The sequence below is a fragment of the Rattus norvegicus genome, chromosome 17 (assembly GCF_036323735.1).
Source record: "Rattus norvegicus strain BN/NHsdMcwi chromosome 17, GRCr8, whole genome shotgun sequence".
Classification (NCBI taxonomy): domain Eukaryota; kingdom Metazoa; phylum Chordata; class Mammalia; order Rodentia; family Muridae; genus Rattus; species Rattus norvegicus.
This window is the reverse complement of record NC_086035.1, coordinates 41,524,022-41,542,239: the sequence shown is the minus strand read 5'-3', so window position 1 is coordinate 41,542,239 and position 18,218 is coordinate 41,524,022. Positions and strand designations below refer to the sequence as shown.

At 42.0% G+C, this 18,218-nt stretch overlaps 1 protein-coding gene across 1 annotated transcript in view; it reads right to left on the bottom strand.

Annotated features, from left to right (window-relative positions):
- Scgn (secretagogin, EF-hand calcium binding protein) overlaps positions 1-7,682 on the bottom strand; it is a 41,968-nt gene extending 34,286 nt beyond the window's left edge. The window contains exons 1-2 of the mRNA NM_201561.2: positions 7,472-7,682; positions 6,358-6,428 (exon numbers count right to left, since the gene is read on the bottom strand). Of these exons, the coding sequence (NP_963855.2) occupies positions 6,358-6,428; positions 7,472-7,553 (153 nt within the window). The 5' untranslated portion in view covers positions 7,554-7,682. The remainder of the gene's footprint in view (positions 1-6,357; positions 6,429-7,471) is intronic.
- Between the last annotated feature and the right edge of the window lie 10,536 nt (positions 7,683-18,218).

Here is an 18,218-nt window from a genome sequence, read left to right as displayed (position 1 = left end):
AATCCAATTCATGTTGCTACTCTCAATCAGGTGTATGTTCTTCCAGATCAGTTTTGGTGGTTTAGAAGACTGAAGGAGAAAATGGTCAGGGTGTCTGAGGCACCTTTGTCTTGGGATTCAGAAGACTGCTATTTCCTTGTGCCCACCTCCACGCAGGAAAAAAGGATGGTTTGAGAAGCTGGGCACTGCAGACCCAGACTAATAGGACAGTTTGAAAAGTATACTCTTGTGCTTCCCTGAAGTAACATTGTTACTTCTGGTAGAACAGAGGCTGTTCAGCAGAATCATTAAAGCCTAGAATCAGATGGTTTCTAAACAAGAAATTCAAACAATCCAGGGACAATTTGGTGACTTGCTTTGATATTTTTTCTTTCAGGAAAGGTTCAACAATTAGTTGAACAACATGTTTATATCTCAGGTGTGTCCAACCATTTGGCATGTGACAAGACACTGTCATCTACAAAGTTCACCCTGGAGAACCATGTAGTCAAATTATCAAGAAAATTAATATCATTTTTACATTTACAATTTTGGTTGGATGTCATTCATTGCTATCTTTGAACTGAGGCAGCCCGTGGACATCCTTGCATAGCTCTGAACTGCACAAGACCCTGAAGCTTAAAAGCCCATCCTAGAAAGCCCTGGTACTTTGGTCAATAGAGTCAACTTCATGCTAAGGAAAATCCAGACATCACTTCAAGAACATAGTCCCTGGAACTGCATTCCTGTCTCACTAGTTACAGGAAGAAGATACAGAATGTGTGTTTGATATTGAGTTATAAACAAGGTAGAAAATGCTCTTAACTGATAATTTGAGCTACTAGATCCTCTAAGAGCATGGTAAAACATTCTGTTCTGCAAAAAGCTCCTTAAAACTAAGATCATGGTCATTTCCCATGCTTCTCAGACTGAAGTAGACATGAGAAATATGGGAATCTATTGAGTTTTGTGTCCGTTGATCAATACTTACCTCTTCCATGTTTAATCATGAGCAAATTTATCAACAAGTATAAAAATGGACTTATGCAACTAGAGAAATGGCTCAGCCATTAACAGCACTTACTGTTCTTATAGAAGACTTCAGTTAGGGTCCCTAGTATCCACATGGTGTCTCATAACCATCTATAACTCCAGTTGTAGAGGACCTGAACCATTCTTTTGACCTTTGAGGGCACTGGTATATACACATGCAGGCCAAACACTGATACACATAAAAAAATAAATAAAATCTTAAAATGTTAAATGGAGTTGTATGTCATTGTTTCTTACTTGTTACCTTTGGAAGGAGGAGACTCAAACATAAAAGCTCAATGAAGTACATGCATGAGAAAGAAGCAAGTAAATCAAGGTCTCATCAATTGTTCACATGCAAATGTGGAATAAGTTTCATTTGGAATAAACTTCACAAAGATAAGACTCTGCCAAAACCAAAAGAGATCTTCACAGAATAGGAAGTGAGGATCAACTAAAATAGCAGTTATTTTAATTTTTAAGCCAAAGAAGAACCACTAGTATTTATATCAAGACAATCTATTAATCAAATGGATTCGTATGCTGTAGCCACACCAAAGCCATCTGCCAGGCTGATGTCTTTGGTCTTATATTTAGAATGATTAAAATAATGATTAAAATAAGAGGACTGGGACAGATTGACTCTGTAAATACATCAGCCAAATGTATTCATTTGAGGATTACTAACGAGGAATAGCGAAAGGCCTTGTTGCTCCTAAGTGAACTCACACCAAATGAAAATATGTGGGAGGGAACATTAGTGAGCTGAAACCAAAGCCTCTGGTGACAAAACAGGAAGCAATAGCTGTATTATTTGTGTCACACTGAGCAAATATTGTGGGCCCCTGCAGTGATGCCGACAATCCCCCTTCTCTTCCTACAAGTTTTTCTTTATTCTCAGAACCAGTACAGTGAGGACATTGAGGGCAGTGAGGTTGGGACTTGAAAAACTTGCTCTCACAAGCTAAAAATCGCCACTGTTTGTTTTCAATCTCAAAGGTGTTTTCTCAATTAAGAAATATACCTTCAGTTACCCATTGACAAGTATTAGGCAAAGGGGCCGCATAGGAAAGGCTGGGAAGGATAAGAACCCAAGAACCTACAGCATGTGCATGGCAGGCCCTTCAACTGCGAGAATGCACACACCACTCACGCTGGTTCCTTGTGAAATGGGAAGAGTAAAACATGGTTTTTCAAACTCTGTGGACATCAAAATCCAAACACCAGGGTATTTCAGAAGCATGTTGGTTCCAGCCTATAGGCCATCTGTTTGTCTGGGTGATGGTGGTTCTGTTAGGTGCCAACATGACTGGATTAAGGAATACTTAGAAGCTTGACATACATTACTGAGTCCATCTGTGAGGTATTCCCAGGGAATTTTATGATAGGATCCTGTGTAGACTAGGAGAATGTGATAGACAATCTTAGTTGTGAAGCTGATGGAATTTGGAGACAAACCTTTGAGCAAGTCTGTAGGGTGTTTCTAGAAAAGTTTAACTAAGGAGTGATGACCACCCCGCCCCCATCCCTGAATGTAGATGGCACCACCCCAAGATCCCAGGTCTGGCACTAAATCAAACTGAGGAAGTGAGCTGAGAACCAGAACACAATTCTCAACGCTTTGTAGCCATGGATACACATGGATGACCAGCAACATCATTCACTAACCATGCTTTCCCCAGCATGATGAATTGTATGTATCCTTAAATAAACTAGTCAATTATCCTTAAATAAAGCAAGTCAACATGAAGCTATTAAACTTGAAATAAACCCTTCCTTCTTTAAATTGCTTTTGTCACATATTTTTTTTTTCACGGAATAACAAAGTAAGTAGCACAGAAGTATGAGTGGATACCATCCTCACAGCTGGGATAGAGAAAATAAACACGGAAGGCAAATTCGCCTCCCTGCTATGCTTTAAAAACTGCAAAGTACTCATTCATGCCCTGCCTTGAATATCAGAGACCCATGCTTTCTGGTCCCTGGCCTCCAGGGATTGCTTCAGCACCTTTTCCTTGAGTTCTCAGGCCTCCTACCTCTGACTGAGGTCTACAGGCTGTCAGTTTTCCTGATTCTGAGGCTTTAAGACTCACATACAGGCATGCTGTCACTGTCAGAGGCTTCCTACCCAATCAGAAGGCAGTTCCCTTGTAATCCACCATCACAGATCGATGCAGCTGCTTCATTGGTTCTCTTTGAGAGAACGCATGTGCATGCTTACAGAAAATGAACTGAACTGGGGAAGCCTCAGCTCAAGGTTCAGTTAACTGTAAAATTAAGACTCATGCCAGGACAGTGAGCATTTATTCATCCTGGAACAGAGTTTCTGTTGAATGAATAAATTATTCTTTATACTGGTCTGGGGATTGTCATGGGAAGTTAACAACATGGCTGTGTTAGTGGAAAATTAGATGTCAAGGCAAGTCAACATGAAACTATTAAAGCAGCAGTCACCCTTAGCTTGAGCCTTAACTTCCATCCTTTTAGATCTCTAACCACTGAGCCCCTGACTACCTCTTGTACCCAGTGCCAAAGAACTCGGAGTTCCCTTGTGGGACTCCCTAGGCCTTGTACTGTACATGTCACCTGCAGAGCAGAGGAAGAAAGCCAGCATGTTGTCAGTCCGTGGAGACTGACACTCAACAATGGGCTGGCTAGCTTAAGCTACAATGTAGAGACCAGCATGTGAGAAGAAAAGGTTTGTGGGGAGCCAAGGAACCCTGAATGAATGCATAAAGAGAGGATGAAGTCCTGACTGAATGTGGATTGTTGACATGGTCACAGCCATATCAAAGACCAATGCCTCAGACACATGGGACATTGGCAAATTCCCCCACCTAGGATGACACTCTAAGGGAAAACAGCAAAGTCTTCCTCTGATCTGAGTGCAAATGTCAGCAGTTTGTGCAAAACATAGCAGCCACAGCTTCCTTCTCCCAGGTTTTTACAGCCTGATCCTGCTCACCTACAGACACCCTCTACCAAGACTAGCATATGTTGTACATAATGAAAACACTGAGAGTTCAGGTTAGCATTACATAACTAGGAGTGGATTCCATCAGACCTATACAGCCCACCTGACTGCCCAGTGCTTTTTAGTACATCTGTCGGTGCCTGTGTCTGTCCCTTCTTCATTTCCTCAACACCCCATACTGAGGTTGATAGGGTTTCAGATCATCACCATGCAGGAGGGTGAGGTTGGGGTAACAAAGAGCAGCCACAACAGCTGATGGTCCCCTTAGTCTAGCCCCATCAGAGGTTTATAGAAGAGGCAAGTATGTGTAGTCTGAGTGCTCATTGAGATGGATGAGCAAACAGCTCACTGTTAGGAACCCTAGAATCCTCTCAGCCTCTCAGAATAAACAAACACTCTGTGTGTGTGTGTGTGTGTGTGTGTGTGTGTGTGTGTGTGTGTGTGTGTGTGTGTGTGTAATTTATTTGAGACAAGGTCTCATGTAGCTCAAGATGACCCTAACTTTTTATGCTATGTGGCTGAAGATGACCTTGAACTGCTGACCCCTCTGCCTCTACCTCCCAAGTGTAGAGATTGAAGGTGTTTGCTGCCATCTCTGGCTTACACAGCACAAGACATAAAACCCAGGGCTTTATATGTGTTAGGCAGTCACATTAACAATAGAGCTACCCTAGGCAGCAAAATCCTTTCTCTGGGGTATTAGTGATGTTTCTTTTTGGAAATAGTCATCCTGTCTTAGAGTCTGGGAGCTTTGAATGATCTGATTTTCCTCTATGTGCTTTCTGCAATATCCCCCATCCACAGTTGACTAAACGTCTGAATCATGAGTTCCTGCAAAACCATAGCCTGAGCATTATTTAAGTTCAGAGGCTTCAGAGTGGGTTGCTGGCATGGGAACTTGGGTGATGAAGGGATAATAGGAGCCTCTGCTGTGGAATTCCTCCTCAGCTAGACCCGTGGCTCACGAAAAAGCAATAATGAAGGCTGCAGAGAAGCAGATACAAAGATCTGGTCAGGGGACAGAAGGAATGCATAACTCTATGCCTCTCCCCTGCCACCCTTTGCCTTACAGACTGTACATAGTCGGAAGGGGGGAAGGGGAAGGAGAGGGAGAGGGAGACCAGGCAATAAGGAAAGAGACCCTGAGATTAAAAGAAAGGGAGACCAGGAGTTGAGAAGAGGAAGATAATGACAAAAAAAAAAATAAAAAGCAGAAATAGAATTGAAGCAGAGACACAAGAGAAAGATGGCAACAGAGAAATAACAGACTTGGGGGATAGGAAAGGCAAGAGAAGACTTTGAAAAGTAAAGTGGAAGTATACAATGCCAGAAGAGGGCTGAAGAAATAAAAGAAATACCCAAAGATCACTCAGAGACACAGAGAGGTTGGGGAGATAGGAATGCAGTTCTGAAAGGTCTAGAACACAGAAGTGGGCAAAGCAATGAGAGACAAAAGAGGCACAAAATATGAGAGGCAAACACAGGGAGACCAAGGTGTGATTCTGGTTTGTTTTGCTTTGCTTTGCTTTTGTTTTCATTTCTCAGCTGGCTGTCCCACCCTTTAATACCTTTCCCTGCACTCTTTGAAGGTGGAGAATCCATGGCCATGGCCATGGTTCCAAAGTGGGACTCTGTAACCCTTAGTGTTTCTCCAAGTAGAGTATGGAAGCCTAGAGGTAGACAATTTATGTAAACACACCAGTCCCAGAACCTTTCCTCCTGAGATGACCACCCATTCAAAGGAGTTCTCTCAGTGTTGAACATCAATACACAGGATTTTGGTGTCTCTGTGTTATTTTTTCCCCTCTCCTTTGGTACAAGAACCTTCTAGAACAAATCTATGTCTCTCTAGGCCAGATTTACCCACTGAGTAAACTGCTTTACATTTATACCTGATTCTGAGGATACTGGTTTTGTTCTAGCAGTTCATGAGAAATCTACTACCTCATTTAATCAAACAGATCATGAGGAAATGATTTTAAATGGCTTGTTTCTCATGAGGGAACATGGAACCTTAAAACTCATAATATCTTCTCTACTCCTCTGTGCTTTTGATCTATGAGTTTCCCTATCTCTTGTTGAAATCCATTAGCAGAGATGTAACCAAGGGAGAGTTGATTGTGTCCACAAAAGGTAGGCAGTCTAAGTGCATGACAGATGTTTCAATGAAAATCAGTGGCCAGCATGCCTAATGTGATGTTACCTTTTATAAAACCTGCCTAAATCTCTTTATGTTGCTAGGAGAGGGAGAGATGTTACATGCAAAGAAAAAACGAGGTCATACGGGATTATAGGTTCAAATCAGCGCATCTCTGATGCTTATATTTTGCTGAGAGACACATACACTAATGTTCTGCACTATGAGTACTTACCTCAATTCCAAATTTTGCCAGCAAATCGTCAAAAAAGGCATCCAGCTCTGTCTCTTTTATGTAACCTTTTTCTAATGCAAGGAAACAAACATGAATAATAGTCACTAATATGGAATAAACGTGACAGTGTTTGTTTAAAAGAATATTGTAGCTGTGGGGCTTGAAGCAGTGTCACATGGAACCCAGACTAGCCTCAAAGTTGCTATGTAGCTGAGAAAGACTTTGAACTCCTGATCCTCCTGCCTCTACCTCCCAATTGCTAGGATGGCAGGCACATGCCACCATATCTTGCTATTTAGATTTGAGTCTGGTTTATATTTCCTATTTTCCTTTTTAAAAGGTTTGTATTTTATTTTAATTATGTGAATGTGAGTACGTCTTGGGGGTGAGGGTGGGGTGCAAGTCAGTGTAGGTGCCCTTAGACACAGAGGTTGCATCACATTTCCTGGAGTTGATTTCAGGTGGTTGGGAACCACCCAACATAGGTGCTGGGACCAAACCTGGGTCTTCTACAAGAGCAGACAATGTCGGTGGCTGAGCCATCTCTGTAACACTCATACTTGTTTCAGTATCTGTCTACTGATACCTTGAGAGGGGTAAATATTAAATCCTAGCTTTTGTGTGTAAACATGCCTTTCAGGCAGTGTGTGTGTAATTACCGATGGACAAGGCCAAGTAACAAACAGATCTGTTTAATTTTCAAGAACATGTTTTGAAGTAGAGGGACATAAATCTGCATGTTGCTAAAATTCATCCTCCTTTGTAGAGAAAAGAACGGAGACTGGGTAATGTGACATTCACTAATGAAAAGCTGTCACATATACAAAGCACCACAGATTGCTGAGTTTCAGCCAAGCATCCTAGAATATATATGTGAAGATGTTTGTTAATATATTATCTGCACGTCACTCACACAGTCACAGGTTGGGAATCAGGAAAGTCTTCAGCCCACTCAGAATTTCTCAGAAGCTTTCTTGGTATGTAAAACCAGCATATGCTGAGTGTACTAGATAAGGCACACAGTAGTCAACTTTTCCTATAGGGAAAGGCGCTTAAGAGGAATTCCACTTCCCTCTATGCCTATGCTAGGTGCTCAAATAACCATGGTACTCACCATCCTTGTCGAAGCGCTGCCAGATCTGCCAGAAGCAGGCAGCATCCAAATGAGCTTGAGTTTGTCTGTGTGCGTTGTCCATGGTGCTGATAGGAGTAACAATCGCCTAGCAGTATTTCCCGACTCGTTGGTCCACTTCCTCCCTCTCTAGCTAGGTATCAGTGGGCAAAGCAGGCTCTAGGGCTTTCAGCTCTTTGGTGTCGCTGAGCAGGTCGCAGCCTAAGAAGTCAGGCTCTAGGAGGCAACTCGCAGGCGTCCTCCAGCCCCGCCCCACACGCCTGGCAGATCTCAGCGGGGCTCCTGCCTGTTAGCTGTAGGGAGCTGGATCAGACAGAAAGAAACTGGGTACTGTCTCTCCTGTCTAAGCCTGGCTGCCTTTCCGTTTAAGTTGTTTGTCAAACTCACGAAAACCTTTTCAGTTTGACTCACCTTTCCAACTAATGTCTCAAGGGGTTTTCTGGAAAGGGCTGTCCATGTTTACGGTTGAAAGAAATGTCAGTGCTGGCACCTTATGGATCGGATGAGATGGATGCATACTGTGGTGGGGAGGGAAGAAGAAGAGAAATAAAGGTGTTCAGAAGTAGCCTCTGAGAGCCAAGCGAGGCACCAGAAAACACATTGCTGAAATGTAGTGTACCGTAGGGACTTACTACTGCAGAACACTTCTGTCACTGTGGCTTGAAGTGGCACCATTAGGCTGCTGAAGGGAGCCAGGCACGGGTGGCACACACTGGTAGCCCCTGAACTATAGAGTCTGAAATAGGACTGCTGTGATACACAGTGAGTTTCAGGGCGGCATGAGCTACAAAGTGAGATTCTGTCTCAAAAACTAAACAAAACAAAACACCTTCAAAAAGAAGCAAAATGCTGAAACAAAAATAAACCTAACCACACTGTACCAAAAAAGGGTCTACCCAACATGTGCTATCTTGGTAGAGTTTTCAAATGCTTGTATTTGACTCCTCTGAGACCTTTAAGACAAAATGCCAGCCACTATTTAAAGGCACACATTTTCTAGTGATTAAAACTGTTGACCCGTTGATTTCTGAGAGCATGAAGAGACTATCCTGGTGTCTTTGAACTTAAAACATCTTGTTAGGGAATCTGTAGAAGGAGTTTGGGAGCTAGGCAAAAATTGAGCTAGATGTGGTGACTCACACTTTCAACTGCAAATATTCTAGAGGCTGAGGAGCACTGAGTTCCAGGCCAGCCTGTGCTGCTATGTGAAACTCACCACAGAGATGGGGAGAATGGAAAAAGAAAGGTAAGAGTTTCTTTGTGGCCTGCTGTTAGCATTCCACTGGTTCTTAAAGAGCACACAAATATAAGCTATTTAAACCACAGTAGTAAAAGAGCAGGAGACTCAATCATTCTAGCTCAGAATCCTGGCTGAACCAAATGGTAGCTCTGGGGTGGACCACCATTCCTAGCTCTCCAAGCCTTAGCTTTTATGTTTTGAAATGAACAGTACAAAGTCTGCTTTGGAGGGCTGCTGAGAGGGTCAGAGAAACACTTGAAGGTGCCCAGTGAATCACAGCAGTCTTCGGATTGTGCCTCAAGACAGAGAGACTGTGTTCCTTAAAAAGGATTTGTACATAAGAAACATAAGAAAAGTTTAAAAAACTTATAGCCAAGAGCAGCCTAGTGTGACATGATGTTAAGTGTGATGTTCAAAATTTCAAATAAATATGAATTGTATAGAATGGTATTTAAAATAGTTTAGAGGAACATAAGCTGTGGGTTCAAAATGCAGCTTTGCCACTCACTAGTTGTGTGATGCTAGGCAAATCTCTGCATTTGGTTGGTTGGGTTTTAGCTGTATGAGACTAATAGCATTTGCCATGTGGCCTCGTTATAATGGTTAAATACATGATGCTATAAACTCTTAGCACAATATATAGTAAACAGTACAAATTATATACTAAAATGGCTGGTCTTCCGTAGAAACTTATTGGTAAAATGATCTTTAGGAGTTTTGAGGAGTATTGTTTAGGTTAAGGGACGAAAACTACAACCCTCATTTGTGGAGAAAGTGCTAGATTCACAAACTGGAGAAGGCTTAGAGGCAGGAACAGGGAAAGGACTCAGAATTTATAGGGATTCTATGTAACCATTGTTTGGTTTCAGACCCTGGGACAAGGGACTGAGGTACATATTTTACTTATCAAAAGCATACCTGGCCTCCCATCTCTCCCAACACCCTCAGTCCCTAACTGGCATACCCTGTCCTTAACCCTGAACTTTGCAGTCCAGAACCTGGGCTGCCCTTCCCCCACAGGAGCGCCACCCTATATAATTGAGACATTGTTCCCTCTCTCTCTCTCTCTCTCTCTCTCTCTCTCTCTCTCTCTCTCTCTTTCTTCTTCTTCTTCTTCTTCTTCCTCTTCTTCTTCCTCTTCTTCTTCCTCTCTCTACATCTTTCTCCCTCTCTCTCCATCTTTCTCCCTCTCTTCCTCTCCCTCTCCCTTTCTCTGTCTCTCCCTTTCTCCTCTCCCTCTCTTCCCTCTGCCTATACAAACCCTTCTTCTCCCCCAAGACAACTTCTCTGGTCTCCTTCCTTGGGGACAGTGACCTCATCCGCTCCAGAGCAGCTTCCCAATAAATCTGCCTTTAATATCTTTAATATATTCTAATGCTTGAATTGGCCCATTTAACTGGTGAAGAACTAGCCTACCAACCATAGGAAATTATGGTACACAATTCCAAGCATCCCTAAGAAACATTAGCCTGTGTGAAATCAATAAGTTGATGACTAGTCTGATCTAGCTCTCTGATGAGTGATGGAAGAAAGGAAAGCACAGCAAAGACCAAATCAGTGTGAGGTAAAGCAGGGCAGGAACTGAAGGAGTAGATCTCCATGGTGGGGTAAACAACAAACCTATGGTACAGAGCATTTCTCAGGAGCTAGGCATGATAACACACTTCTGGAATGCCAAGATTTAGGAGGCCAAGGAAGGAGGATTATGGTTTCCAGACAAGCCTGAGCTATACAGAGACCATATCTCAACAAACAAACAAAAAAACAAAAAAACAAATAAAACCTCATAATACAAGGTTAATATCAGAATGCAATTTGCAAAAGTGTACATACAGTTGGATCAGATTCTGTGAGACAACAGAAGCATCTTTGTACAAAGCAAAATTAGAAGATAAACAGTAATGGAAGAGAAAGCCATTAAGGAGCTGCTGGAGACTGGAAAGCAAGGAATCAACAAGTTTCAAGTGGAGGCTGGCAGTTGGAGCTTCTGAGTAAACCCCGTTTCTACCCAGTGAGCTACTTTTACATTGTTATATTATGTTATTACATGCTATTTAAACACACCACACACACACACACACACACACACACACACACACACACACACACACACGTGTATGTGCCACAGAGAACAAAGAGGCCAGGGTAGTCTGTTCTCTCCTTCCACCATGTGGGTCCTAGGAATTGAACTTTTGCAAACTCAGCTCACTGGACTGGCAGCCAGTGCCTTTTCTCACTAAGCCATCTTGCCAGCCCCAGAGTGATATTCTTTTTAATGCTAACATCTATCATAGCAATAGGTAGGCTCTGTTTGAGTATCCACCACTCCTTGTGTAGAGTTTTCTTCTGAGAATGTCATCCAGATTCTGGGCAGATAAAGGAACAATTACGTGAAGGTGGGAACTGAAGCCGTGGAGCCAAGGCTGCTTGGTAAGCTTTCCTTGGCTCATCATCCAGCCAAGAGCAGCTGGTGTTAGTGTTCCTTCTAGGCTCGGCCCCACAGTTACCTGGCAACAACCAGATGCGCCTCAGTTTAAAAGGCTGGTACCTCAGGGGAAGGGAAGCCTCAGCAAGCATCTGCAGGGGCACCCCCTTCCACCTCATTATATTGTGCCTCTACCAAACATATCCTAGTTCCTTCGGTGTTTTATAAAACACAACGGCATCAATCAGCTGGAGAAGCATGTTGCTTCTTGACTGACTCGTCTCCTCCCACAGAGACTCTAGATAAAATGGTTTAGAGGTCAAAATCCAAGTGATGTTTTCCCCGCTGGGGATTGTACTACAACCACCTGACCACACTTTTACCGCTGTTTTTCTGCTTTGTTGTTGTTGTTTTGTTTTGTTTTTTACATTTTGGTCATTTCGTTATTGTTATTTGGTATGGCTTTTCGGAAGGACTGTCTGAAAAGAAAACAAATGTCTAAGCGAGTAATTTTCTTTTATTAGTCCTCTACTTTGAAAACAAAGAAGAACAAGAGTGTATGCTTTAAATCATTCTGGTCAACTTTGTTTTAACAATCAGTGGTTGAAACTGAGGCCTGAAATGAAGCCCTTTTCTCTTTCCCCTAGCTGATGAGGCCTTTTTTTTCCTGTAGTCATTTCCCGCTTTCCTCATTAGCATAGCTAATCAGTGGTTAGCAGTAGAAGGAGCCGTAGTAGTCTGTAATTTGAAGCTTTGCTAATTAACCCTGATGCACGCATTCAATTCTAGGCTGAAATATCTACACCATTTTATAAACTCAAAGCAGAACACGAACTGCTTTCTCTGTCATCATTTCCTGGTCATAACTGAACCCTCACACTCAGTAGACACCTCACAGGCAGCACAGTCAACTTAGCACTGAAAGAAGCCATCTTTACTGACGAGTAAACAAAGAAGATACAAAATGGGACAGTTTTTATCATAAGAAAAATTTAAAGCACTGGATAGAGAGCAATGAAATATCTGTTGATATTTCTGTTTTTGGTTCCTTTCCAATCCTACAACTAGTATACATCCTTTAAATGATAGAGTTCAGAAACAAAAAAAATGGGGAAAATCTTTATAATTTCAACTCCCAGAGATAGCCAGCAATAATAACATATTTTATACATACTACTAGACTTATTTACATGTGCAAAAATTGGATTGTCTACTGTCATTAGCCTGAATGGCATGAGTCATGTCATTATATACTCTCCTATGGTGTCATCTCAGTGGTGACGTTATAATTTATTTAAAGTCCTGTTTTGTCACCCAGTTTTCACTATCAGCAAAGTATTTGTTCATTCATAATTATTTCCTTGTTACATAGTTTCAAACAAATACTGGACAGAACAATATATAACATTTGAAGCCTTTAACATATATAGTTAAGAATGGATTCTCATCTCGACTCCTTGAATTTCTACTCCCAGTAAAGGAGAAGGCAGAACCTGTCCCACTGTGCGAGCAGTGAGCACAGAGCCTCCATGACATTCATTCTAGAGAAGTTATTTCAACATTTAAAATAAATCGGCTTGTTTTATGGTGACTGTTTAAAGTTTGGATTTTAAAGAATTGAGCTATCTGTCGTTTGTGATGTGCATATGTCCCTGTGAAATCCCTCATGCACAGTCTAGGGTTTTTGTTTTTTGTTTTTGTTTTATATTGTCCTAATGGGATTTATTTTTCCCTTAATGAGTTACCAATTTCTAAGTCATCAGAAGAGACAGACAATGTATGCTAATGCTCAACACCGTTTTCCATGTCTTCAGGCCTATTAACATGAGTAGAAACTTGGACTGTCTTCCCAGCTACTTATTCAGCATCTTATTACAAATTTAATAATACAAAAACAGTATAAGAGGCTGGAGACGGGATTCATGCTTGTTGCACTAGCATGAGGAATTGGGTTTGAACCCCAGAAAATACAAAAAGCTGGGTACAATAACATGCAGATATAGCCCCAGTGTTCCCAGAGAGAGATGGTAGATGAATACAGGAAGGTCCCCAAAAGTTAAAGGGCTAGCCAGCCAGCCAGCCAGCCATATGCAATAGTGAATAAGAGGCTGCCTCAGAAAAGGTGAGAAGTAAAGACTGACAGATGGCCAAGATTGTCCTCCGGCCTCTACATGTTTGCTGCAGCATGCATATATCCATATTCACACACACACACACACACCACACACACACACACACACACACACACACCACACACACACACACACACACACACACCACACACACACACACACACCACACACACACACACACACACACACACACACACGCACATTATTGAATGGTTCCTTTAAATTTTCATAAATATTTCACTTGCGCTTAGTATGGAATTTACCAGCTTCAAATACAATAATTATGTTGTTCAATGCTCTATGTGTTTTGCTTGTTTGTTTTGAAACAAAAAGCTCATTGTATAACCTAGACAAGCCTCAAATTAACAATCCCCCTGGTTTCAGCCTCTATAGTGCTAAGAGTACAGACATGTGCCTCCATGCCCACTGGAATCGGGATTTTGAAAAGCTGCTTATGGGATTCTAATGTTCCATATGATTTGGGTGACACCGATTATCTAGAGGACATGAGGAGAATAAGACACGGGCCAGCACTCTGTCCTCCCTTCCCAACTATGGAAGAATGGCAGAAGAGCATGCCTTCTGTGACTTTCCTTGTCCACGAATAGTACTTGGCTGTTATGGGCATGTGGTGAGCAAGAAGAGCAAGAAAGAGGCGTTAGGGATTGCATCTTCTGAAGAATCACATGGAACAGACTACAAGTTCTTTAAGTCCTCAAGCTGGGAGATGAAGACCTGCAGGGTCTCTGGGTTGCCTGTTTTCCCCCGAGGTCCTGCCTCCTTCCAACTGGGAGTCCGCTGAGCTCAGGGTCAAGACTGGACTGCAGTGTCTGCCACCACTATAAATGTTGGAAGTGTCAGCCTAAGCTTATGCTCTGGTGGCTGCACTATTCCATTTGGAGACAAGAAAGAGGCTTTGAGTTAGGTGCATGTTGGGAAAATCTAAGTTCAGCTCTACATTCCAGTAGGAGCCCGAGTCCCTGCTTGGGACAGAGGAGGGCTAACTTCTGACCAGAGGAATTGGGAGAATATATTTGAGTGACAGCTAAGAGCAACCTCTTTTTAGAAAAGTAAATCTTTTTCTAGAAATCCACTCAGACTTCCACTGGAGTGAGACTTAGGCGTCCCATTAAAGAACAATCTAGAATTCCTTCCTTGCCTTGTATCCCTGACTCTATACTGAGTAGAACACATTTTGTAGGGCTACTTTATTTGCAGGAAGATCTGATATGTCAATATTTACACAGGGGGGATTTCAAGTTGTTATTCTGGTATCCTCTGATGTGATATTTCCTTTGGGGAGAAAAGGCGAACCTAGATGCTATACTAGATCTAAATGGAAAAAGCAGAGTGGCCTGTGGGTGGCCCCGTATTCCAAAAATGAATTCTATTATCTCAAAACCTTAAGTTGCTGGGATTGTCTAAAGGCACACAGATTTGGAAGACGGAGCTAAAGCACAGACTAGAAATGACACATGATGCTGGCCAGAGGGTCCAGCTTCCAGCTGCTCCAGGGAGGGAAGCATTAAACAGCACTCTTCTCATTCCCTGCTTGAGAAATAAGTCACAGAGCCAGACAGGTGATGATCCAAACAGCAGCCTGATGGCACTGAGCCACTAGGGAGGATACCAGCTGCAAGAGCAGGGCGAGGTACCTGCGACATCAATCTCCCCTATGTTTTTCATCTACGTTATCAGAAAGTCCAAAGTCCTGAGAGATAGACTGAGTTTTATGCGGTGGTGAAGGAGAAGGCACGGGGTGCATTTACAAAACAGTACATAATTCTTGAGAATCGTGCCATATGGTGAGATTGTTCTGAATGTGTGAGTTCATGGCTTCCTTTAGGGAAGGCTGAAGAAGCACGATAAATCCAATGTTCCTACAGGAGACATGTGTCAGTCATCAGAGAATGGTGGCCTTGGATAAGAACTCAGATGACAACTTCTTCCCAAGATGGAGTCCACAGTGTCTGCAAGTGACTGTGACCACACAGGATGAAGTATAAGAGAAGGAAGAGGAAAGAATTGCCACAGTTTCCAATTCTCTGTGTGTTGACCAGTTTGTGGGTCAGGACAGTGCAGTGGCACACATGAACTCATAGCAGCAGGAACTATACACACAAGCTCAAGCCAATTCACAATGCTAATGTGAAGACCCACCCCCATCTGAAGAGCTACTGATGGCTGATGGCTTCTGGGTGAGGGAGAAGCAGTTTCTTTAGGCACATGGGCCCTGGGAGGCTGTCCAGGTCCAGCAGATGATCCTATATCCATGCAAACAAAGGCACAGTAAATGGACTCGGTGGGTATTAAAAAAAGGGCACATCAAGTGAAGAAGTAAAGATTGTGGTGGGGTATGGAGGGGTGGATTGAAGAGAGGAAATAAAGATGGATTTAATTAAAATACATTATACATATGTATACATATTAAACAAAGTATTTTTAAATACAGAAAGAAAATCTGGGAGGAAAAGCAAACAAACAAAAAAAGGAGATCCAGGTAAAGTGGCTGCACACACTTGTGATACTAACACTGGGGAGGCTGAGCTAGGAGAAGGGTCTTAAGTTCAAGCCCAGATATACATACACACACATTCATACATACATACATACATACATACATACATACATACATACATATACACACACTCATATACACAAACATACACACATACTCATACACACATACACACACATATTCATACACACACATACACACATATACACATACACTCATATACACACACACTCATACACATATACACACATACACACACATACACACATACATACACATACATGCACACACATACACACATATACACATACTCATACACACACTCATACACACACATACTAATACACACATACACACACATATTCATACACACACATACACACATATACACATACACTCATATACACACACACATACACACATACATACACATACATGCACACACATACACACATATACACATACTCATACACACACTCATACACACACATACACATACACATATAACTTAGTGTGTATATATGCATGTATATGTATCATATATACATATATATATATATATATAACTTAGTTTTCAAAAATATAGCCCATCTACAAAAAGGGTATGCACAGGTTTTGACACTGTTATTCCTGGTAAGAAGTGGAAAAAAAGCAAAGGAACAGAAAAAGGACAAAAGAAAAAGAAAGCACAATATATTTATGTGATGGAATAGAATCCAGCTATTAAAAAAGAAAGAAAAACTGACATGTACTACATACATGTGGGAGAAACTTGAACTTTGAATGAAAGCAGGCAGAATCAAAAGAGGATACATTGTTTCACTGTACCTATGAAAACCCGGAGAGAGGCAGAGTTGAGGAGCAGATCAGTGGCTGCCTAGTGCTGGGGGTGGGGGGGATGGAGAAGGCAGAATCTGAGCCAAGGGAGAGAAGAATTCCTTTAGGGATGATGCAAATATTTTAAAACCCATTGTGGTAATACAAACACAGATCTGTGAGAATAATAAGAGTCATTGGATCACATGTTTTAAGTATCTGAATATGGATGGGTATGTGAATTGTCTCAATAAAACTGTTTCTCAAATGTAAGAATGTCATATTCTGGGTATAACATAAGAAAAATAATTCATAATAACACAATATAAAAGTAGCAATATGAGTAACTGCATTAGAAGATTAGAAAACAGTAAGGCACGGAGTCCACCCATTTAGACTCCCAGGACATGTGACAGTTACAGAACAGAGTGACCATGTGTTAAATTGGTGACTCAAATCCCATGATCAGTATCGCCATCAGTGAGGTAATTTTCATACATGTGAAGTTTCCCTAGAGCAGACAAAGATTGCCCTGCCCTACCTCCCCCAAGAGCCAATCTATCTGATACAGCTTTGTGGGGTAATCCCCTGAGCCCTTCTGTAGTCCTTATGAACTACAGACAACATTAACCGGGCTGAGGCCAAGTGGGGCTATCTTACTCAGTCCATATTGCTGTCAAAACTTCCTAGATTTTGGGCACTTTTTGTGAATTAATATTCTAATCTTACAATGACTTTAAGAGATAGAAACTCAATATATCCAGCTTCTAGATGAAAAACTTCTAGTGTGTCAGCCTGAGTTTTATTCTTACAGTGAAATATCCGAGGCAGACTATTCCATGAAGAAAATAGGTCTATTTAACTCACTCATTGGGAGGTTGGAAGCACAAATAGCATAAGTTCCCTTGGCTGATCACTTCATGGCAGTAGCCCCTGTATATCTCCAAAACAACCATCTCTCTCCTCCTTATGAAAGCACCGACTCAATTATGGGGCTCTACCCCAAAGAGTTTAATTTAATCATTTCCCAGTGGCTCCACCTCTAACGCAATAGTTGGATTAAGTTTCTACCCTCTTGATATCATTAAGATGTTAGGCATTAAGTTTCTAAGCCTCTGCACAAGTTCTGGGACAATTATATGCAAACCATGGCAGGCTATGTCAGTTAGAGTAATTAGCTTAATTCCAGCAGCCAACGTCATGAGAATCCTACTTTCCTCCTGGCCTCATCCTTGCAACTGCCCATCGGTGGCAGCCTGTGGCCCTTTTCCAACATCTCTGTATTATGGTCTTGTCTCAAGTGTGCATTCCACTTCTCCCAGTCTTTGTGCTCTGGGCTTTGCACCACACACTACATCCCATTCCACCACAGCTACCCATCAGCAAGGAGAAGAGGCAACACGTGGGGGTTAAACAAGCAGTGATCAGCCACTACATTGCCAGATTCCAGAGCCAGGAATCCTGACCATAACAAAGGCAGGTGGCAGAGCTGTTGGGCATGCAAAATTGTCTGGATGCCTAGCTCTGTGGTTGGACAAGCCAATTGTGGTGTTGGGTCTCTGGTCCCCCAGAGATGGGAGACTCGGATGCTAATGTTT